This window comes from Haliaeetus leucocephalus, unplaced genomic scaffold (assembly GCF_000737465.1).
Source record: "Haliaeetus leucocephalus isolate CR32 unplaced genomic scaffold, Haliaeetus_leucocephalus-4.0 Scaffold195, whole genome shotgun sequence".
Taxonomy (NCBI): Eukaryota; Metazoa; Chordata; class Aves; order Accipitriformes; family Accipitridae; genus Haliaeetus; species Haliaeetus leucocephalus.
The window spans coordinates 2093877-2118487 of record NW_010972631.1 but is presented as its reverse complement, the minus strand read 5'-3'; the positions used below and the strand labels follow the sequence as shown (position 1 = coordinate 2118487).

Genomic DNA, 24611 nt, shown 5'->3' with positions numbered 1-24611 from the left:
ATATGTAGTGGGAGGTCCTGCCTACAGTTAAAAAAAAAAAAAAAAAAAGTGGGGGTTATAGAGAAGGAAAGAATAATAGTGAAAAAGACCAGATACAGTTACCTCAGGATTCTCGGCCTAAATAACATAGGAAGATGCAAGGCTGATTTTGAGAGTAGCATTTTGACTAGCAACTGCCTGGTATAAATCAATTCTGTTTGGTGCCGGGAGGTTCCACAGCCTTCAGAGCAGGTGGAAAAGTAAAAGAAAAGCGAAGAGAGAGGTGAGTCCTTTCTTTTTTTTTAAGGACCAGTGTTGTTTATGCATTGCTATTTAAGCTGCAGATTTTCGCAGGTACTTAGTTTGCTCCCAAGCATACATCTGCTTCCAGAGTTTATACTAGTATCTAAATGCAGTAGAAACTATTTTAGTTGATTTTAAAACTCCAGCCTGCCTTCATCATATTTGCATAGAACCATGCAGTGAGGTCTTACACTTTAAATCTTTCATCTTTACAAAAATATTTTTTTTCAGTGTCTCCAGTGCAAAAAAATTGAGTTGCTGAAGAGTCTGAAAAGTCTAAGAGTTTAGGCAGCTGGTGCCAGACCAATACGTGGACCAGAGAATTTGCTCATCCATTTTAAAAGGGAGGCCTATTTCAAAATATAGTTTCAGAAATTTAAGAAGTAGCCCTTTTAATAAATCTCAAGGCGAGTTTGGGGCACTCAGTCATTTTGGTTTCTCAGCCTAAATCTTGGACAACAGAGGCAGAAGTAAAGCCTCTATAGGCTGAATATTAAGATTTAAATGTATAAAAAAACACTCTTTATCTGGTAAGGGGGGATTTTTTTGACATAAGGTATAAAGGAGTGTAAAAGACATTCTGAATAGCTCTTTTTAACAATACTTTGTTTTGTAAAATATATTCTTCAGGTGGCTCATAAAAACTTGATGGAAAATGGCAGCCGGGAACTGCACATTTTAACTACACTTACACAAGAGAAGGGAGTGTGGAAGAACCCAGTGTTGTGTGGTATTCTTTCCCAGGAACAGTTGGATCCAGATAAAGGTAAAATTTAAAATGATGATTGAGATAAAATATGCCTCATTTTTGTAATACTTTGAAATATTATTATCAGATATGGAAGTCTTTTGTTGAATATGGTTTATGTGATAATTTATAATCTATATAAATAAATACACTTGTAGCATTGTCTGAATTATTAAGACAGTATGTTCCTAAGAATATACAAAGAATTTAATGTTGGTATTTTGCATAAAAGGCAATCATACCTGGAGATCTCTTGCCATTTTCTTTATAAACTGCATGAAGGGAGATTACATACAGGCTATTTTACAGTGGGGTAAGTTCAGTACTGATATACAAGGATTATCTGACATAAAACAAAAAATAAAAAATACCTTTTTTTTTTTTTTTTTTAATGAGAATGGCATTTACTCAGTTATGAAATGCAAAGAGGGCCATTACTGAAGATTCATGTAGACCAGAGTTTTGAGAATGGCTAACAGCAGTTCTATGGGGAAGAGTATATGATCAGCAGAGGCTTACAATGATATTTTCTTGATGTATTATTTCCATTGTTAATGATTTGCAGTTCAGAAGTGGTATACTTTTGTTAGTAAGTCTTAGCTTTTTTTTGATTCTTTGCCTAATTGATTTTAAAATTTGTATGAACCATCACATCTAAGTGTCTATAGCAGAGTTACACAGTTCTCACATCAAGTAAAGTAGTTCCTCTTACTGTCTGCCTCCTTTTAGCCTGATGCCTGCTTATTTCATGTGATATTCTCTATTTATTAAAAAGTAAACTATTCTCTGGTCTTTTAATGAACGCATCATAAGACATGATTCGTTAGACTGCTGTCATATCCCAACTTCTCTTCTGTAGTGCCTATTCCATACTATCTTCTAGCTTTACTGTCCCATTCCTCATATGGGGGACCAAAGGTTTTTTCAGCAGTCAACACGTAGATGTACTGATTTTCTGCCTCATTCTGCATTCCTTTCATGATATTTCCTAACATTAGACTTGCTTCTTGACTGAGCATTGAACCACTGTTTTCTTAAAACTGTCTGGTTTAGTCCTGGTTTCTTTCTTGAGGAGTAGTACCTATTTCAGTGTTAGCATTTTCCCCCTAACACCCAGCCTATTTTTTCTGTATGTAGTTAGGATTGCATTTTTCCCCATGAAAATCACTTTGGGGTTTTAATCATCATTTTAATTTTGTCTGTTATGCCATGTTATGAAGTTCTGTCCTCTTTAGTCTTTTACTGTTGGTATGTTTTTACTACCCTGCTTTTATCAGCATGTTTTGTCACCTTGTTCTCTACCCCCCTTTTCCAAATATTTATAAAAATGCTGGACAGCAGAGGTCCTGGTACAGATCCTCAGGGAGCCCGCTGAGAGTTTGTTTTCTTTTTCTTTTTTCCTTTTTTCTTTTAAGTGATAATTTATCCATATAAGTATCTTCTTCTTACTACCAAAATAGGTTGGTATCTTTGGGGGTTTTGAGGGACTTCTTTTAATACCTTCAGAAAATTAATTGGATCTCTTTTATTTATATTATCACAAATCCCTCAGATAAGTCCAGTAAATGTATAAAGTGATTTATTATTTTTTTTACAAGAGCCATGCTTACTCTTCCACAAGATTTGCATTTTGCTGCTTCTTTTAATAATTTATTATGCTTCTAATACAAATTTTGGATTGGTATGCAGTTCTCAGAGTCCCCCAGAGTACTCTTTTACTAGCTTCATATCAACCACCTTGTAGTCCTCTTAACAGTAAGGTACTTCTAAGAGAGAGGTTTAATTAATATTTTACTTGCCTTATATTTGAGGTTTTTTAAGAACTCCCTCATGAATCTGGTTTTGATGACTATTCGTTTTATTAGTGTTTTCCTGTGAAGTTCTTTATGGACATTTCGGGATTCCTTTTGCTCCTGAATGCTGTTTACTCAAGGATGCTCCTGCCTTGGACTTGACTGACTGACTCCTGTTACAGTTATTACTTGTAGTATGACAATCTTGCCACTGATACGTATCCATATTTTTGTACTCAGTTGACAAGCTGTTCTCTAGCTGTTGTCATCCTCTGTAATACTGCATTGTTTTGTGTCATCTTCTTGCTAATTTGAAGGATATTTTCATAATTTGAACAGTATTTTAGTAATACCAAAACTCCATTGCCCAGAGGGCTGCCATTCTTGTCTGTAATCCAGCGCTCCTACTGGCTACCACTTACCCTCTGTCAGTGGACAACTTTCTCTCAGCAGTCTTCAACCTTAACTCCAGTATAACAGTCTTCGGAATATTTGTTAACTTCACTTACAGGATTTTGGTTTTGTTCTTCGTGTTGCCTTTACCATTTGCTATTTCAGAAGTTCCCAAGTATTTAAGTAGTCAGCTTGTTACACTGGATGTTATCATTTGGCAGATTTGGTCAGCTCGGTCTTTGCGTAATGGTTAGTGTAAACATTTATCTGTTGGAAATGAAACAACTAGTTGAGACTGGGGGTGTTTTTCCTAATATCACCCTCTTGAGCTTTTGTTGCCTGTATTTGTTCCAGTCATTTCTTCATGTTTATTTTATTCAGTCTTGGTAGTTTAAATTATGACCTATTCAGAATCTTTGACATAACTGGATATCTGCTGAATTTTAGGTCATTGATTATCCCTTCTTGAAGGCCTCTGTTGCTGACACCTGAAGGTCAGTTTGCCTCTTTGGGTCTCCTGTAGGAAGCACAACTAGGCGTCTGTTTCATCTCAGAGACAGATCCTTTTGAATTCCTCTATTTTCAACTTGTACAAACTCAGGACATAGTGTGAGAGACAAGTTCATTTTCTCTGACCACACAGCACAGCTGGTTTGTTCTCATTACAGTCAAGCAAATGCAGGCTTCTCTGAACTGGACTGTTCTCTTGCTCTCCTAGTTTTATGAATGGACTGTTGCATGGGTTCCACCTAAATATGAGCAGCAAGTACTCACTTCCAAAAATGTTAGGGAGACTGTTCTCTGAGTGCCATGTCATTAAGTAATTGCCTTACTCCTGACTGCCTTGGGTACAGCTCAGTTTTCTGATGAATGTGTGTCTGTAAGGATTCATGCACTAAGGAGCTCAAAAAAGTAGAGGATGGATACCCGTTTGTTTGAAGCACTGACAAGAACAGCATGCCTGTTACTGATTTATTTGCTGATGGGTATTACTGCAAGATGTTCATACAGTACTATGATGTAAAATAGTAAAGTCTGCCTGGAACTGTATTGCAGGAACTAATGCATACGGTAGATACAGATTTGTGTTTGTGTGCACACAAAATCTTCTCAGACCAGAAATATTCTCCAGCTACTTGATTTGTCGCCTGCTTGGGTGACAAAAATTGGCATTGCCCTGGATTTTTAGCCCATCTCCGGCCATGAATGTTGGGAAACCGGGCTTAAGTTACCAGATTCTGTGCAACAAATGTCACCAAATAAGAGACTCTCCTCTTGTAATTGTAACTATTGTAATGCTGATACCCTACTTGAGTTGTTTCTGAAGAAAATTTATCCCTCTCCTCCTGCAAGTGGAACATGAGCATTGTCATTCAGGGCTGTGCTTGTTCCCCAAATGCTAGTCTGTTTTGTATGGAGGACTAGCCTGGAAATGGGAATTTGGATTCCTAATTTGCTGAGGAATATATTTTTTTCTTATCCTTGACTAGTGACTCCAAAGAGAATTTATTTGCAGAAACTGAATTGTCAGCAGGGTCTTTGGATGTCATTTGTGGGCCCCCTAAGTGGACATCTGGAGTTGATAGCACTACTCATGGCTGCCATCTGAGAGATCTTCTGAGAGAAACTCCTTTTGAGTTTCCTGAATTTGTTTTGTATTGTGTCATGGATCAATCTATATTCATTTGAAGAATTCCCAGGCAATCTTCCACTCCCTCAGAGAGTTCGTTGCCAAAAAGAGAGATCCTTTCCCCGGTTCCACATATCTTGTTGTTTCTTGCTTCTGTCCCACAACAATTATGTGACTAGGCCTGCAACTTCTTGATTCAGATTTTGGTTTCTCAACAGTATTATCTCTTAAAAGTGTGCTCAGGAGCTGTAAACTACTTGTTTGTTCATGTGAATTTTCTTCTTTTTCCACCTAAACCTGTCTCCTGTGCCTTTAAAGAATGTCTGTCAAGTTTTGAGTTTTGTCTGTGTAGCATCATGGACTTTTTAGACTTGAGAGATCATCTGAAGTTATATGATCTCATTGGGTCATGAGGATAGTAAAGTACCAATCTTCCCAAATAAAATTTCAGAGATCCCTTGTGAGCGCATTGGTAACATTCTTTGCTGTGGAGCACCATTCAGCCAGTTGCCGTTGACCTCAAATAGTGGGAAAAACTAGTGTCAGTACCAAAGCAGAAATAAATCTGGAAAGATGTCCTAGACAGGTGAAAATAAAATATCTTATCCACATTATTAAATTCAAGGTGGCAATATTAGCTTTGATCATTGACTAGTCTGAAAGTAAATGGCCCACCTGCTTTAGCACGTTAGCTGTTTTCATATTGCTGTCAGACGTTGCACTGCATTTGCATCTTGACTGGACCTGCTACTACTTCGGGTTTCAGCTGCATGACTGCTTTTTGTCTTGAGATGGCATATGATGAACAAGAAGCAGTTGTACTTGGAGAGAGGAATTTTCCATGTTTCTCTGCTTCATTAATTGGTTAGGGAAGGAAACCTTAGTAAGATAGTCTTAATTCTTCACATGATAGTGAATCTTTTGTTTTACTGGCCTCCTGAACTACCAAGTAGCTTAATTTGAGATCAGGACTGATTTTAATCTTGAATTGAAGCTGATCTGGAGTCATTACAACCAGAATTTATGTTTCTTGAAGTTGTATGGCTAATCTCTTTGGCCTTATTGCTTAGTGTACCAAAGACTGAAAGTCAAAGTGTGCCTAAGTGGTTTGGGTTATGTGGTAGCCTATAAAATGTTAAAACACTCTACTACTGCACTTCCATCTTCAATTTCTGTCCGTGTGGCTTGTGCTTTTTAGCATGAACCTGTTTCTCCATCCTCGAGGTTGTCATTTTCTTGTAGTTATGGTGAAATCCTTCAAAGCTGTCAGTGGTATCTCCTCAGCTGGTACTAAGAGTGTGTGGTGGAACTGTCCAGAGGAAAAGAATCTGAGATAACCCTACAAAAAGCCAGGCTGCTGCTCCTTTTTTTTATCTGATTCTGATTATCCTTAAAGATTTAAACCTGGATGCCAAGAATTAAGTTCTTGAATTTTTCGTAAGTTTAAATGTAGTAGGCAGACTCCTGAAGTGTGTCCCACCGAGAAGAGGTTCAAGGATACAACCATCACTATTTGGAGTTTATCAAGGTGGATAAGAGGGAGGTTAGAATTTAAACAGCCAACATGGAACTATTTCCAATAATTGGAGCATCTACCGCCAGAAGCCAAAAGATACCAGCAGCCTCACTTTAAAAAAAAAAAAAAAAAAAAAAAAAAGGGTTTTCCCTCCTGGGTTTTTTCAGAGCAGCCACCTGGAAATTCTTTTACCATTTCACCAGAGAGTATGCCATCGTAGAAGCATCAAGGATTGGTGCTGCATTCAGCAGAATTGTGCTGAGATGTTGTTTGCATGAAGGATTCTGAGACCCAGCTCCAGGTAAATATGAAAGTATTGAGTACAGCTCAGAGTCACCCACAGTGTGAACGCACATGTGGACTAACACTTGAAGATGACTAAAGAGGTTACTGACTAGTAACTGAAGTTCTTTGAGATGGGTAGTCCACATGTACATTCACCTCCTGCCTTCACCCCCCTTGGCCAGACCCAGCTTGAGAAGACATAAAGGTCTGTGGTAGATTATACCTACCCAAGAACTGGCGAAGGGTAGAGTAGTAGGATGATGAGGGCTTTAAGTAAGGTAAAAATTCTTTGCTTTGTGCTCTACAAGTCCTCCAGTCAGCCAAAACATGACATACATGTGGACTGTCCACCGTAGAGAACTTTTTACTACAGAACTGTGCTGTGCTTGCGGCTTATTCATGTTCTTGTGTGCTACTAATCTATGGATTACCTTTTCTCTTTTTTCAGTTCATGTATGGTATAAGTATTAACTGTAATAAAGGTTCATAGTAGTTCTTGCAGGCTTCACATAGAATCACTTGGTAGTATGACCTGAGACTCCAGCTGTGGGATTCAAGGGAATAACAAGGAAAATGTGTCTAAAATGTTAGATTCCAGTATCTCCAAGTTTAGTTGCCAGATTTAGTAGATCATAGTACCATCTGTCAGATGTCATCTACTTGTCTTTTTCTCTCTCATGTTAATTCCGTAATTTTATATGAATTCTGCACATGCCTTGCACAAGCATAAGATTGTGAATTTTAATGAATGGTGGAACATTGCACAAACCCGATATTTAATAATTTTTTCAAGAATCATGCTATTGATAAACTAGATCGTTCTCATTAAATTCTTCAATTTTTGTGCTCATAGAGGTTAACTGACTTGTGCTGAAAAAGCACTTGTGCCTCAAAGCATTTTTGTGAAGTTATATTTGTTATGGTAAACTAACAATTTGCCTACAATAACTTTTGAAATAGACATTGCACTATAAAATATATTTATAAAACGTTGGGAAAAAAAAATCTTAAGACTCTTCCCCACCATAGACTGGCTTTTGCAACGTCAGCACTGGTTTTTGCCTTAAAATGTTGTACATAGTTCAGTTACGAAATAAACGTAATTAAAACTTGTGTTTTGAATGAGCTTTCAAATGTTAACTGTAATGATTATAATCACTTGGATTAGAATAAAGGCTTAAGAGCTAATATGTAGCTTTAACCCAGAGGTCTTCCTGTGTCTTGTTGAGAAGATAACAGAAAATGTTCTGATGCTTATGCAAGGTAGGCTGGCTGAAGCAGTAAACACTAAAGGAAGAGGATTACTGAGGACTAGCAGATAGTACACAGTCTCTAAAATATTAAATTCAGTAATTTAATAATAAATCAGAGTGAAACGTCTTGGGTTACCAATATAGCATAAAGTCTAAGGTCTTCCTGTATATTGTTACAGAAATAAGGTAAAATGTTCCAATGTTATTCCAGGAAGACTAGCTGCGAATAAATGCTGTGGGTGAAAGGATTACTGGTACCTGGTAGGAGGGAAGGGCAAGGCTAAAACTACTGAATGTAATTAATCACTGGGTCTTTTGTGGGTTGACAAGAGTATGAGCATTTTTTATGAGGCATTGGTAATGACATTAAAGGAACATTTATTCTCCTGCTTAAAAGGCAGATGTCCGCTGATAAACATGAAAATGGTTACCATCTACCAGTTGTCTGTTGGCACGCTCTAGTTTTCCTTTGTTCCTACATGAATAAAAATCTGGTCATATCTTCATCGACATGGAGAGAGGAAGAAGGAACTCATATTTGACTGAATATTCTTACACATCAGTGAGCCATAGCTGATCATTTGTAATAGTGCACAAGGATCCTGAACAAATAACTAAGAAGTTGGTTGAAATGACAATTCAACCATAAATCTGAAAATGCATGAAAGATAATGATGGGGTCTAACAGGCTTGATTTCTGCAAAAGGCAATATTTTCTGCCCTAAAATTCTGCGCACTGAAATGGTAAAAAAGAAAATGGTTGACCTAATTTCAGTTGCAAGATGGGCTTCTAGTAATACCCTGTATAAGTAGCTAGAAGAAGGAGAAATCATGGGATAAAACGAAAGACAGTCATGAATCAAAAACTAACTAGGATGTGAGGAAGCAAAGAATAAAATGAGTTGATCTTTTTTCTTTCAGTAAACCTCATGTTCAGTATACTAATACTCCAATTACTAGAGAGGTAATTAATTTTGCAGATGCTGAAATTACTTATTTATTTCATCAAGACCAAACAGGACTTTGAAAGTCAAGAAAATATAAATTAGGTGAGTGGGCAACATGATCCAAGTGAAATCCAAGGCGAGTAAATTAAGAGGAATATAGTGAATGTTTCTATCAAGACGTGTCAGAAAGTGAGCACTGCAAGTGCCCAGAGGTTTCAGGAAGGGGTGATGAAAATACTCAAAAGGGTGGAAAAAAATCTCATGTAGAAAAGATCAAGATTTTACACTAACACTGAGAGAATATGAATCTGCTGGTTTTCATTAAAGAATGGAAACAAAAAAACAGAAGAAAATTCTGGTGTTTTTAAAAGATGAGGGGATTTGTCATGAAATTAAGATGTGGATAGTTGAAAACCAGAAAGATTTTTCATGCAGTGTGTAACTAGCTTGTGGAAACAGTTGTCACAGGGAGGGGTTGATGTCAAAAGGATTAAATAAAATTGATTGTCTCTGTGTCTATCTAGTTTTAATAACTGTGACTTTAAATATTTTGGAGGTAGTACTAAAGCTCATGCTTCAAAGCTGAAGCAATTTTGATCTTGAAGATCTGCATGAGACCTGAGCTGTATGTGTAAGAGTAAGAACATTAACCTGTGCTCCCCTTTTTTGTAGGATTCTTATGCCTTCCACTGAAGCACCTAGAGTTGAGTTGTTAACATAGACAGTAGAGTTTAAACTCTGGTAGCAGCATAACTAAAAAATACAGTTGAATAAAATACAGCCATTCCTGTGTCTTTGAGTTTTAAACTATACACAGTCAAATGTATACAATATAGGCCTCTTTTTGTCAGAAACTTATTTGGCTGAAAAACTTCTAAACGAGTTTGACTGCATTCTGTGGAGGTGTAATATAAAATATTTAACACCAATAAAAAGGACTTAAGATACTTCGATGCTTGTCACATTTATCCTTTCATAGCAAGGTCTAAAAGGCCTTTTGTCTTTAAGGATGTGAGAGTAGTGGCTTTGTGTTGTTTGTCTTTCTGTAGAACTATAATCAAATGGTATCTAAATATTTTAGTATTTATATGCTTTCTAGATCTGTTTTGTGTGCAGCTATTTTGCCAAGAAATTAGAATGACTTAAAGCCTGCAAGTAGATCAAAGGTCTGTAGCAGGGAATCCTCGTAATAAATAAGTACAGTTTTCAAAGATGCTTTTCCTCATCTTTGCTTCATACCTTTTGTACTTTTTTTTGATTTGTATAAATTTTAGGGGTTAACCATAAATGAATAAATGCCATCTGTTAACTCTAACCTGCTGTGAAATGCTTATGTAATATTTTGGCTTGTTTTTCTTTGAAGTGAATGAATTTTTAGTGTTTGAAGGCCCTGTCCTGCTGGATATGCGTATTAAGCACCTAATGAAAACAAAGCAATTAATGCAAGCTACTGCCCTGGCAAAACTGTGCTCTGACCATCCAGAAATCAGTGCAAAAGGCAATTTCAAGCAAACCTACCTGGTCTGTCTTTGTTCAGGATCACCAAATGAAAAGCTAATGGAAGAAGTAAGTAAAAAATGAATAACTTTTTTTAGACTTATTTCTTTAATGATAATGAAGTCACTAATCATAGGCTGTCTTTCTGTAGAAGAGGTTTTTCCTTTAAAATATGATCTAAAATATTTTTGGTATTCTGTTTTTTCACTTGAGTCACTTTTAAACTGACTAGTAATGACTTGATTAAAACACTTGTGGAAGTGTAATATTAGGTCACTAATAGGCATTTTCTGGCTCTGCCACAACTTTGATTTTGCTTGAAGTATTTTAAAACTCTGCCTCAGATCTTGTTAGTAAGGTGAAGATAATGGTTTTCTCACTCTTACTATTTTAACTATAACTTTTTGTGTGGTACCTAAGATGGGGCCCTTTAGATGCTACTTTCAGTTCAGAGAATAAATGTAACCTTTTTTGACCCAAATTCCTGGGTGAAATTGAAGGTGAAATCAGATATTTGATCTGGTTTAAAATATAAAATCCTTCTTATTTAAATACAAAAGTCAAAGAGGAGATGACAGCTTTGCTCTTCTGCATTCTTTCAGGTGACATCTTCATTTCTCACCCCACCCCAAAGTTTTATCTGAGCTTTTTCCCTTCTTAAAGGAAAACTAACTGCAATTGTCGGTTTTCTTGACTGTCTGCATCTCTGTGCTTTTTGTCCCTGTCATCTTTTTATGTTAATAATAACTATAAAGCATGTTGAAATTGATCTTAAAGGGATGAAAACTATGCAGTGATCAGAGTTGGAAAAGTTTCCTACCCTAGATATAGACTAAATTCTAAGGTGATGACTGGGCATGTTCTTCTGATGCTCAGTAGGATCAAATCAGTCTTGCCCTCCCAGTTCTGGCTGCTATAGGCCCTTCCAGAACAGGCTCAAGAGGAGCTGTGACAAGGCTGTGCAATCTCCTGTTTGTTTGCTGAAGACTTTCAATGGAACTTGGAATTTGTGACCCCGCAAACATGCTTCCTTCATTACTCAGCCTCACCGCGCTCCCAAAGCAGAATGGGCTCAGTCAATGAATGGACTCTGAATCCCGTGGACAAAAGGAATGGGGTAGCCTTGTTTCTTAGGATGCCATAACTTACAGATAAGTTCAAACTGGGTTATCACAGAGGACCTAATTCAGATATTTCCAAACCTTGGATTGCTTGGGTTGCTTAGCTTTGCAGCTTCAGCTGCAGCATGGTTTGCAGTATTACTAACCATTCTGGAAAGTTCATGTATTACCAAGAGAAGGCAGTTATGCGATTAACATGTCAAGATGGATATCTGAACTGAGAAGAATAGTCGTTTTGTAGTGTGAGAACAGTAAGAAAATGGGAAAAAAAGGTAAACTGTAAAGAAGTACAACTCATTCCTTAGTGGTATGGAAATTTTGTTATCCATTCAGAATAGGCAGAAGAGTAGCATTTGAGCTCATTCTCAGCTTGGATTAGATTAATAGTTTGCTTCAATAATGTGAAGAATGCAAATCTGCAGTATGTGAAATGCTAGACTGACAGATTTGATGGCTGGACCTGTACAGACCTTTGCTGGAAGCTGGGTCCCTTAGGAATTCTGAGAGGCTGGAAAAACATTTCAGAAAAAAATTCCCTTTATTGTAAGTTCAGTTTCCCATATTCTTCCCTAAGCTTTTAACTGATGGTCCCTGTCTGAGATAGGGTGCTGGGCAAAGCAGACCTTCAGTCTAAATTGGTATTACAGTTATGTTAATCCATCCTCTCTGAGGTCTTGAGAAATGCAGTTTTCTTTAGAAGATGAATTTGAGGTTATTAAACCTCAAATGATGTTCAAAGAAGGGTTATTAGTGTATTTAGAAAATGTCAATTTAGAGGAAAAAATGAGTTGCTTTACTCTTCAAAATTGTAGGTTGATTGCTGGACCAATAGCTGGATACCATGGTGCTCAACCGAGCTGTGGCTGCCACCTTACCCAAACTACCAAACTAGCTGGGTGTTTGGGTGGGTGCTTCTGTTTCTTGCTTTGGGTGATCTTGTGATTTCTCAAGAGAGCCTTCCAGCAGTGCTGTTGCAATGGTCAAGTTATTCTTCAACTGCCAGTGTCAAAGAATAAATACCAGCATGTCCTGTCAGATATGCTAATTGATGTAATCAAACCAGTCTGCTGAGAATCAAATTAGACAGTAGTTGTTATAACAAGTGTGCTGATTAAGGACTGATACAACTGTCTAGTACTACCGGGTGACTGTGGTTTTTCTGTTGTTTTGCTACAAAACTAAGTGCTTCCATCGTTGCTTGAACAAGTAAGTTACGTTGCAGAGACTGTAATGTTCTTCTAGAAAAGCATTCAGTTGACCTGCTTATTACTGTACAGCTTCCCTTTTCTTTTTATCTTTGATTTTTTAAAAATGCTGGAATTTTCACGTTGAACTTCCAATTCATTAGTTGCTCAGCTATTGTATTAAAGCAGTAGTAACATCAGTAACTAGTAAACTGGGTTAGAGTTTCAGGTAATAATCTTATTGTGTTAGGCTGCAATTTAAAGTTATAACTCTGCTTATTACAATTATCATATGTATGTAATATATATGAATAATTAATGTACATTAAAATTTTTAGGTGACTGGGACAGTAGTTACACAAGTCTTAGTCTGAGAAACAAGTTTATATTCACTTTAATAATCAGTTTTGACACTCTATCTAGAAATGCACTGATTTGCTTTCAAGCTTATCTCTATCTGATAGAGTTAAATATTCACTAAGTTCTAAATCACTGTCTTTTTGCAAAGGGTCAGATGACTGTGAAAATGAAACCACTTTCTTAGGCATGGTCTTGCTTTCTTTCCTCCCTTCTAGATTGCAGAAGTGGATTGCAAAGATGCTCTAGAAATGATCTGTAACCTAGAATCTGATGGAGATGAAAAAAGTGCTCTAATTCTGTGTGCAGCATTTTTATCTCGCCAGCTGCAGCAAGGAGAGATGTACTGTGCCTGGTGAGTTTGAGTATTGTTTTATGTCTAGTGGAACAAAAATTAGTTTTGGGAGGATAGAGCTGGTACATAAGCCATAAGTTAACTTTTCTTTAGCTGATAAAAATCTATGAGCTAAAGAGGAAGGAGATAAGGCTCTTGGAAAGCTAAAAAAAGAAAAGAAAAGGAAAAAAAAAAGAAAGTATTTGACAAGATTAGTTTCCACTATGGGTATTTGAAGGCTGCATGTATGATGAGGCATTTACAATACCAGTAGCTGGTTAATAATTTTTCTTGACAACAATCTTACACTGTAGAAATAAGGAATTTAATATCTGCAGGCAGCTAGTCAGCATTATGTCAACATTTAATGCTAAGTACTGTTCCCATCTGTCCTTATTTCACAACACAGTATTTCTTTCTCTAACAAACTTCTAGAAAAGAAGGAGCTCTTTACTACTCTAACCAAAATAATAAGCTAGATGAAGATAATTATTGTTTGGGTCTTGCTTTCATTAACGTGGGAACAAATAACTGGTCTTTGTTGGCAGATACTTGAGCTGGTAGGCTCTGAATTTCCAGCTGCTAACAATTGGGTTGTACTTCCAAACCTGTACAATTCCTGAAGAATTTGCTTTGTTTGTGCACCTCCTTTTTATGTGCAGCAGCAGGAGAACATCTGCTAATGCAGGATTTTGCTTAAACAGATTCTGCTAAAGTTTTGGGGGTTACACCATTCCACAAGGTACTAAATGCTCTTGGCTATTTGCACCTAAGGAGGAATGAACTAGTGAGTTAAGCTAGATACAGTAGTACTATTTGGCTTTGGGGGCTAATTTCTCACTAAATCACAGTTAAATTCAGCTCTTAAAGCAGAGCAGCTGAAGAGAAATGTATCTACCACAGAGAAAAGCCATCCTCCTGTAGCTGTTAGTAATTACTAAGAATTCAGAAGTGTAAAATTCCAGTCTGTGGAGTGAAGAGTAAACTACTTAGCAAGACTTTTTTCAAGACCACATCATGAGTCTGTAAATTATGTGGCATGAATTGTGGTAGTACTGGCTTTATTCTGATCTGTCCTTCTGGAATTGAGTCATTGTAATAAACTTAAAAATTAGATACTAATAGTGTGGGTATATTAATAAAAAGCTTTTCTCTGTAAGATAAGGTGTGAATAAATTTGGATTTTTTTGCCTTTCCCAAAGACAAAAGAGAAACTGTTCTCAACCTTGCATTTCTTGTGATCAGATTAGTGGTTGTGTTGCTGGCCCTGAAATATTGTTCTCTTGTTCTAGGGAACTGACTCTTTTCTGGAGTAAACTGCAGCAAAGGGTAGAGCCTTCTATTCAAGTGTATCTAGAGAGATGTCGTCAACTTTCTGTGTTAACTAAGACTGTTTATCACATTTTCTTCCTGATTAAAGTAATTAATTCAGAGGTAAGGATACTCCTGAAAGAATATTTTTGGCACTTTTAATAGAACTGTAATCAGGAAAATTTATGAAAGCTGCTTAGACATCCTGTCTCTTTGTGTAGCAACAGCTTTGGGGCGATTCTAATTGGTTTTAGGAAAGGCCGTAGCAACTTCCTTCTGCAGGTAAACTGTAAGTTGATTCATTTTGAGTCATTAAAGTTCTTTGTTCCTTTGGAAAAAAAATTGAGGGATAAACAGAAGAGCTGGATGCCACAACTGAGATGAAGGAAAAACTGAAGGTGAGGTTATAGCCTCTACTATTGTCCATGTCCTCTAAATGGGGTATTTTGTTAGCAGGTCCTAACATTCTCTTCATTATTTTCTGTATTTCAAATATTACAGAAAATGGAGAGGAAAAGCTTATGAGGAGAGGAAATAAAGGCTGAATATTAATATATAAGAAAATTACAGAAAGTTTAAAGAAAAAAAAACCCCAACACCCACAAAAAAAACCCTTTTGAATTGCCATTTAAGAATGCAGTTTGTTTTGATAAATGAAATGCTTGCCTTTTGTAGACTTAGATACAATGTTGTGTTAAAAACTCTGTTAATCTTTCTCAGCTAACCTTATCATCTAATTTTCCTAGTTTCCTCTCTTTAGTGGCTGCACTATTTAATGTTTATAGCTAAATTGAGCTCTTCAAAAGCTTTTAATTGGGAGATTTCTGTAACTCGGTATATTAATTGTAAGAATAAAAATTCCTTTTTTCCTTTTGCCGTGTTCTGGTATGGCTAATCATGGGCTTCTGATCTTAAAGATTATTTTTTCCAAAGATCTGAACTAAATTGGAGTTAGAGAGGGGGAGGAAAATAAATTTCAGAGAGTCTTATGATATTAAGAGCTCTGTCTGCTCCATGCCATACTGGTTTTCCTCTAGTGAGCTGTGGATCATTTTATTGATGGCAGAAATTGGACACCACGTGGGCAGTAGACTTGTGCATTCATAAATTCGCTGGCCTTTATTTTCATGTATACCACAGCCTCTCTGTGCTTCCTTGGCAGCATAAAGGGACTGTAAAGTGGACATAAATGTAATTTACGTTGCCTGAGGGTATGAATGAGAAAAGACCACATGACCTTTGGAACACTTAAATGATGGAACATTTAACTATACTTACTCCTTTCAGTTGGAGTGAAGCCACGTGTTCAGTTGAGGGCAGTTGACTTTGAAGTGGCATAATCTTTAAAAATAAAAATAAATCTTTATGCCTTAAGTGATTTCCAAATTATAGGTCTTTTTGTAGATCACGTGCTTCCCTTACTTTAACTGTAGCACTTTTTTACCATTTGAATTCTACCCAGTGTTAAGTTAATGCTCCATAGAAGCTCCTCTCAAATAACTGTGACGTGACCGGCAGGCTTTCTTTCGTGGAAAAGAAACAATATGGCTCTAATATAAACTGAACACCTGTAAAATACAGTCCTAAAGTCCTCAAACTAGACAGAACATACAATTAATTTGTGGTTTAGTTGTTTGTAAACTTCCACATTTTTTTAGTAGCATGAAGACAAATTATGCAACTTAAGGAATAGCATCTAAAGACAAACCATTATGTTTCTTGAAGGAAAAAGTATTGTGTTAAACTCCAGGTGCATTTTTTCTGACACTTAAGCTTGAATAGTGATACCTCTTATTTACAAATATAGAAAGGGTTATGATAAGTTGGCTTACTAAAATTAGTCTTGCTTTACAGATCGATGGTGCTGGACTTGCAACCTGCATTGAACTGTGTGTGAAAGCATTGCGCTTGGAATCCAGTGAAAATACAGATGTCAAGATATCTATTTGCAAGACTATCTCCTGCTTGCTTCCAGATGATTTGGAAGTTAAACGTGCTTGTCAGCTGAGTGAATTTCTTCTCGAACCCACTGTGGATGCATATTATGCTGTTGAAATGCTATATAATCAGCCTGACCAGAAGTATGATGAAGAGAATCTTCCAATACCAAATTCTTTGCGCTGTGAGCTCTTACTTGTACTGAAAACTCAGTGGCCTTTTGATCCAGAATTCTGGGACTGGAAAACTCTCAAGCGTCAGTGTCTGGCACTTATGGGAGAGGAGGCATCCATCGTGTCATCAATAGATGAACTAAACGATAGTGAAGTTTATGAAAAGGTTGAGGATTGCCAAGAAGAGACTAAAGAAACTTCTGTGAATGGGCTTGCGGGCACTTTTGATGAGGCTACAAGCCTTCTTAAGGGTATCAGAGATGAAAAGCAGAAAAAGAGAGAAATTAAAAAACTCAGAGAGCGGGGGTTCATATCAGCTAGATTTAGGAACTGGCAAGCTTATATGCAGTATTGTGTGTTATGTGACAAAGAATTCCTAGGTCATAGAATAGTTAGGCATGCACAAAAACATTATAAAGATGGAATTTACAGTTGCCCTATTTGTGCCCAAAATTTTAATTCTAAAGAAAACTTTGTTCCCCATGTAACTTTGCATGTTAAAAAATCCAGCAAAGAGAGATTGGCTGCTATGAAACCACTGAGAAGACTGGGAAGACCTCCTAAAATAGCAACTGCCAACGAGAATCAGAAAACTGATTCTGTATCCAAACAGGAGCAGCGACCCATTAAGAAGAACAGTCTCTATTCAACAGACTTCATTGTGTTTAATGATAACGATGGCTCAGACGATGAGAACGATGACAAAGATAAACCTTACATACCAGAGATAGTGCCAGTTCAAAAGCCACTCCCTGTTAATGAATTCACCTGCCCTGTAACATTTTGTAAAAAAGGCTTTAAATATTTTAAAAATCTAATAGCACATGCAAAGGGGCATAAAGATAATGAAGAAGCTAAGCGTTTTCTTGAAATGCAAAGCAAAAAAGTGATTTGCCAGTACTGTAGACGACATTTCGTAAGTGTTACTCACCTGAATGATCATTTACAAATGCACTGTGGCAGCAAGCCTTATATCTGCATACAGATGAAATGTAAGGCTGGTTTTAACAGTTATGCTGAGCTGCTGACACATAGGAAAGAGCATCAAGTCTTCAGAGCCAAGTGTATGTTTCCTAAATGTGGCAGAGTGTTTTCTGAAGCCTATTTACTCTATGATCACGAAGCACAACACTATAATACCTATACCTGCAAAGTCACAGGCTGCGGAAAGGTATACCGTTCTCAGAACGAACTGGAAAAGCATGTTGACGATCACAACAAGCAGCCTGAAAAAGCGCAACAGCCTGAAAGCCAGACTAATCAGCCTGATCTTAGTCAACCTTCTAAAGCTAATGAAAATACCGATGGAGTTGCTGTTAAAGAGGAATTGACATCTCCTCTGGCTGACAACCGAAGTAGTTTTACTGAAGGAGAAAACGTTGTCTGGAATCAAATCAAAGCAGAACCAGTAGGGAATGAAAGTGTAAACACATCAGCGGGTATGCTGCGGCAAAGCGATTCCTTGCCTAATGCTGGTTCGGAGCAGTCTCCTACAGGTTCAGTGAAGACAGAAGTGGCAATTCCAGCAAGCAGCATTAAGGTGCCTGCTGTTAACCAGAAGATCCGAGATAACTTTGTAAAAAGAGGTAAATTGGCTGCTACTGCCAGTAAAGTAGATACCACTAAACCTGGAGCCCAACAGTTGTGCTCATCGGTTGACTCTTGTCTTCCAGTTTTCCAAGAGAGAAAGGAAGAAGACTCTCTCAGTCAAACTCAGAATGTTCAAAATATTTCTGTGACCTCAGACACACTAAAACCAGAAGCCCTTGAATCAAAAAGCTTAGAAAGACAAGTGAACATTGTTAATCCATTCAGCATGCAGAATCAGGCAGGATATCGAAACAGTGTACCCATTTCCAAACTTGAAATTGAAGACAGTATTAAGGCTGCAGCTAATCTATATAACCTGCCTTTAAAAACTTTAGAAAGTATTACATTTATTCCTTCGCAGCCTAACATAAATAGCTCTTTAGTTCCAGCTGTGTCACCAGCAGCCCCAACTCAGAAATTTAATTGTCAGGTTGAGGGTTGTACTCGAACGTACAACTCGTCACAGAGCATCGGCAAACATATGAAGGCAGCACACCCCGATCAATATGCTGCTTTTAAAATGCAGCGTAAAAATAAGAAACCACGAAAATCCAGCAATCTGCAAAATGTGCCGAACGATGGGAAGATTGTATATCTTATGCCATCGCAAGTGGGCAATCCCAGTGGTGCTGCTTTTACCGCACAGAACAAACCTAATTTGAATCCTACCTGTTCCAGTCAAGTGCAACATGTCTCAAGTACGCTTTTTCCAACTCACCTAGAAAACTTGGCCAGTCCTGTGTTGCCTATAGTTGAAAGTGTCATAAATCCAAGTTTGTCTACTCGTATTAAAAGTGAGCCTGAGAGTGTTTTATGTTCACAAATGGAAAATTTGTCTGGTGCAACCTTACCTTCGCAGTTGGACGATTTGGCAAAAACAGTTATGCCTCTGAATATTGATGGTGGTTCAGATCCTTTTCTTCCTTTGCCTGCAGAAAACGGTCCAATATCTCTCTTTCCTTCATCAGCAGAGAATCCTCCAAATTCAGTCTTCTCACAACTGGAAAATAACACAAATAACTTTTCATCACAACTAGAAGGAAACACTAGTTCTGCTTTCCCAAAAGAGGAGACTGTTGATCAAATATTTCCCTCACGATTGAGTAATGAAAATAACTTCAGTGAAACTAGTTCTCAACATCCAGCTTCAGAAAAGGTGAAAAAAGATCGTGGCCAGGGCCTGAATGGGAAAGAAAGGAAGCCAAAACATAACAAGCGGGCAAAGTGGCCAGCAATAATTAGGGATGGCAAATTTATCTGTAGCAGGTGTTTCAGAGTTTTCACTAATCCTAGATCACTTGGTGGTCACTTATCTAAGAGGTCTTACTGTAAGCCTCTTGAAGGATCAGAAATTTCTCCAGAAGCTCTGCAGGCTAATGGACAGTCTTTGCTTGCCAGTATGATTCTTTCCTCAAATTCATTAAACTTGCAGCAACCCCAGGACTCTGCCTTCAGTCCAGAGACATGTTTTAAAGATCCATCGTTCCTCCAGTTACTTGCAGCTGAAAATCGTTCCACAGCCTTACTGCAGACTATGTTTCCACGGGCCAGTGTGACTAACTTTAATACCAGTGGGAATGAGGAAGGAAATCAAATTATAAAACAAGCCTTGGAAACTGCAGGCATCCCGAGTACCTTTGATAACACAGAAGTACTTCCACACATAGTTACAACAAGTTGCGTCACTGGTACGACTCAGATAAATGCAGCTGTTCTCCCCAACTCAACCACGTCCCCTCTGCTGCAGACAGTCTGTAACCCCAGTACCCTGCTAACAGACCAAAACAGGACCCTCAATGCCAAAATTCCTCCAATAAACGAATGCAAGAGTTTGCCTGTTTTTGCAACAGAAGACTTAATGCTAAAGACTATTGAAAATGGCTTATGTCCTAGCTCATTTTCTAATACTGTTGCAGCAACGCAAAACTTTGCAGGGAACAGTTCACGAGTTTCAGTTATAAGTAGTCCCCAGAATTCAGGATCAAGCAACTTGAATAAGAAGGGAACCAGTGCTTCAAAGAGGAAGAGAAAAGCAACTACGCCCTTGCTTGTGCCCAATACATCACAGAAAGTAGCAGTAAATAATACAACAACAATGGGACTTCTTACCAAAAGCACCGAAGGAAATGTGCAAATGCAGGGAGAAAGGTTTCAGTCCAACTTGCTGGCAAATTGTGGCTCTCAAGCGGTGGTGGAAAATCTCACGCAGAAACTCAATAATGTTGACAATCAGTTATTCATGACCAGTATCAAAGAGAACTTCAAAACAAATCTCGAGGCTCATACAATGCTACCCTCTTTAACAGTAAAAACTGAAAATGGGGATTCCCAAATGATGGCTGTAAATTCCTGTGTGCAAGCAAATTCGGAGGAACAGATTTCAGAAGACAATGTTATGCAGAACTTTGAAAAAACTCTGGAAATAATTAAAACTGCTATGAATTCACAGATACTTGAGGTGAAAACTGAAATTCAGGATACTGTTGCTGCTTCAGGACAGAACTCACAAGTAAATAATGCACAGGCTTCTTCGGGAAATTCTGCACATAGTGTAAAACTACCCACTCCTGCACAGTTTGCCGTGCACGTGGGGAATGTCACTGCTGCAAAGAGTAGCTTTGCTCAGTCTGAGACATCTCAAAAGGATGATACTCAAATATTGGAAATTTTGGAGGGCTTGCAAAAACTGAAACTAGAAAATGATTCACCCATTCAGGTGTCTGAGACTGTTTCCCAGTGCCCTCCAGCAGATATGCTAGCACCAGCAGTTCCTGTTGTATCAACTGAAAATAAACCCCTCATCCAGATATCTTCGGAGGCAAGTAACATTCAGTTTAGTGATAAAGTTAATAAGCCTTTTGTATGTCAGGATCCAGGCTGTAATTATAGTGCTATGACAAAAGATGCATTATTTAAACACTATGGCAAGGTTCATCAGTACACTGCAGAAATGATACTAGAAATTAAGAAACATCAACTGAAGTATGCCCCATTCAAATGTGTTGTAGCTACCTGTCCAAAAACATTCACAAGAAACTCTAATCTCCGAGCACACTGTCAGCTTGTACATCATTTTACAACAGAGGAGATGGTAAAATTAAAAATTAAAAGGCCTTATGGCAGAAGATCTCAAAATGAAACTGTAAACACAGCCCCGCGACCTGTTGAAATAAAAACTTTGCAGACACTAATAATAGAAAACAAAACTGCAGCTCCATTGGTCAAAGAAGCTCAGATAAAGGAAGTTGTAGAGCCTGTAAAAGTCTTGGAAAAACTTCTACCAGAAAATAATATTCCCGAAAGACTGGAAAAACCTCCCCAAGTGGTTTCTGTTCCACCGGAGCAGCATAATGCAGCCTCTTTCGGTAGTACGCAGGCACAACCCAAAGTACGCAAGGTTAGGAGGTACAGGAAGGAAAAAGAGGAGAGAAAACGTAGGAAGCCCGTAACGAAATCTCTGGAGTTTCCCACTAGATACAGCCCTTATAGACCATACCGGTGTGTCCATCAGGGTTGCTTCGCAGCTTTTACGATACAACAAAACCTAATCCTTCATTACCAAGCTGTGCACAAATCAGATCTCCCTGCCTTCTCTGCTGAAGTGGAGGAGGAGAACGAGCCCGGCAAAGAGGAACGCGATGAGGTGGAAACCAAACCTGCTGTCAGAGAGTTCAGGTGTGAGGTGAGTGACTGCTCTCGCATTTTCCAGGAAGTTACCAGCTTGATACAACATTATATGAAGCTTCATGACATGACCCCAGAGCAAATTGGAAACATGAAATCAGCTCCAGAGGCAGGAAGGTTTTCTTGCGATCAGTCTCAATGTAAGTCTTCGTTTACAGCATATCTTAACTACATTGTACATCTTGAGGCAGATCACGGTATTAAGATAAGACCAAACAAAGTAGAAGATGACGGCGTATTCAAGTGTGACTGTGAAGGCTGTGACCGTATTTATGCTACTAGGTCTAACCTGCTGAGGCATATTTTTAACAAACATAATGATAAGCATAAAGATCATCTAATAAGACCTAGGAGATTGACACCAGGTCAGGAAAACATTTCAAGCAAAGCAAATCAGGAGAAACCATTAAAGTCCAAACAGAGAGGACTAAAAAACCGATCGGGAAAAGAAGGTAACAGGCTGTCGGTGAAAACAAAACGAAAGAAAAATGTGAACTTGGAAACCAAAAACTCAAAAGGAATGCAAGTTCAAGAAAATAAGGCTTATTCACTGAAACGCGGCAAGCACGTATTTTCAATAAAGGCTAGAAATGATGCCTTATCAGAATGTACAAGTAGATTCATAACTCAGTATCCATGTATGATAAAGGGATGTTCTTCCGTAGTTACAAGCGAAAGTAACATAATAAGGCATTACAAATGTCACAAGCTGTCCAAAGCATTTACTTCCCAACACAGAAATCTTCTTATTGTATCTAAAAAGCACTCTGTCTCACAAGTAAAAGAAGCCTCTTGTGAGCAAGAGGAGACTGATAAAAAAAGTGATGTGAAAGAGCCTGAACTGAGTTTGATAGTGAGCAATAATGATTCAAGCACATCTACATTACCGCAAAAGGAAACTGAAAAAGGTGAGAAGGATGAAGTGGACGAACTGACAGAACTATTCATTACTAAACTGATTAATGAGGATTGTTCAAGTGCTGAAAATCAAGCAAAAATCTCTTCCAGTGTAAATAGTGACTTGCAGGAGACCAGCTCCTGCCCGTCAGAAAAGCAAAAATCAAACAATTTAAAAAGAGCAAACAAAGAAAAAAACGTATCTCAGAATAAGAGGAGGAGAGCCGAAAAAACTGAGGAAGTACTGCCTGCTGACGTGAGTAGCATGCACAGGGAGGAAGAGACTGCTGTTGCCATTCAAACGGCTGAAGAGCAACCTGCAGCTTTCGACTGGAGCTCATTTAAGCCGATGGGTTTTGAAGTGTCATTCCTCAAGTTCCTTGAAGAGTCTGCTGTGAAGCAAAAGAAAAACACCGAAAGAGACTACCACAGCAGCGGAACCAAAAAAGGATCCCATTCGAACTCAAGAAAATCCAACGAGAAGACCTCCGTAGCAAGTAATAATGTCATTTGGTCATGTTCTGAAACTGAAACCCTTGTACCGTTTGCCAACCCATCACGGCTTCCATGTGGTGATAACGTAAAGATAGTTTTAGACAAGACTTTTAAAGACTGCACTGAGCGTGTGTTGAAGCAACTTCAGGAAATGAAACCTATCGTCAGTTTGAGAAAGCTCGAAGGACGTTGGGAGGATAATCCAGAGGTTACAGCTGCAAAAGTAATTGTTATGGGTACCGAGGAAGGGGAGTCAAAATACTGAAAAAGTAATGTGTTTAACCGTGACCTGTAATAAAATTTATTTTGAATAGGAAGCCATCAAGCATGCTAGTAACTGTGGAGCTCTTTTATTTTGAAGTGATTTAATCTAGCAAAAAACATGACATGAGTCATGTAAATGTCTTATTTGTTTTTATCCCTATGGGACTTGAAGAACAGAGTAATTGCTTCAGTTTTGTAAATACTTGATCAAAACCTCAACTTTCTACCAAGATTGTCCTTTCCATGAACTAAATCTTTGTGAGTTGTCTGTGATTGGTATCTTTCACCAGGTCACTGCTCATGTATAACAGTACTCTTTATTTGTAGATACATTTTTTTTTTTGTATATATTTATTATTGTAAATCATTTGCTGCCACCAGCAGTCTGTAAGTCTAAACTATTAAATGACACATTTATATTCGGAATTTTAATTTGTAACTAAGTGAGCAAGTTTTTAAAACTGTCCTTTAATCATTTTAAATTAAGAACTTTTGAACTAAAACTAGTTAAGTCTGCCATATCCAGTTTATTTTGCATAAAGCATTTATTTACAGGAGAGGAGCTGGATAAGATCACATTTCATAGGTTAAACGTACTGACACACTCTCATTTTTGTAGATTTTAACATCCAGTATCTATGGATGATATTCATATGTAGTTAACTCATAAATATAATAGTTTTCTTATAGCTACATTTTTCATTGCTTTTAATTGGATACAAAGCATTTATGATTCCATAATAAAAATGGAAATGTGAATAAAAATAGTTTGCTACATTGGAGATTTAAAACAATATTTGGTATTAAAGAATCCGTTGTGAATGTGATAGAAAATTAGTAGTGTGGAGCAGTGTATATATTTGAGGTGGTGATTTGTGAAGTAGCCCAGTATTGCCTTAAATAAAATCACATTTCATTT

At 37.7% G+C, this 24611-nt stretch overlaps 1 protein-coding gene across 2 annotated transcripts in view; it reads left to right on the top strand.

The window, feature by feature from the left end:
• The window catches only part of ZNF292 (zinc finger protein 292), a 29179-nt gene extending 5064 nt beyond the window's left edge, over positions 1-24115 (top strand). The window contains exons 4-8 of one of the 2 annotated variants that reach the window (XM_010565721.1): positions 913-1048; positions 10211-10413; positions 13225-13361; positions 14633-14774; positions 16506-24115. In XM_010565721.1, coding sequence (XP_010564023.1) covers positions 931-1048; positions 10211-10413; positions 13225-13361; positions 14633-14774; positions 16506-23693 — 7788 coding nt within the window. In that variant the 5' untranslated portion in view covers positions 913-930 and the 3' untranslated portion in view covers positions 23694-24115. Of the gene's footprint in view, positions 1-912; positions 1049-6580; positions 6664-10210; positions 10414-13224; positions 13362-14632; positions 14775-16505 lie in introns of those variants that run through there. The other variant, XM_010565722.1, reaches the window with a different exon arrangement.
• The last annotated feature ends 496 nt before the right edge of the window (positions 24116-24611 follow it).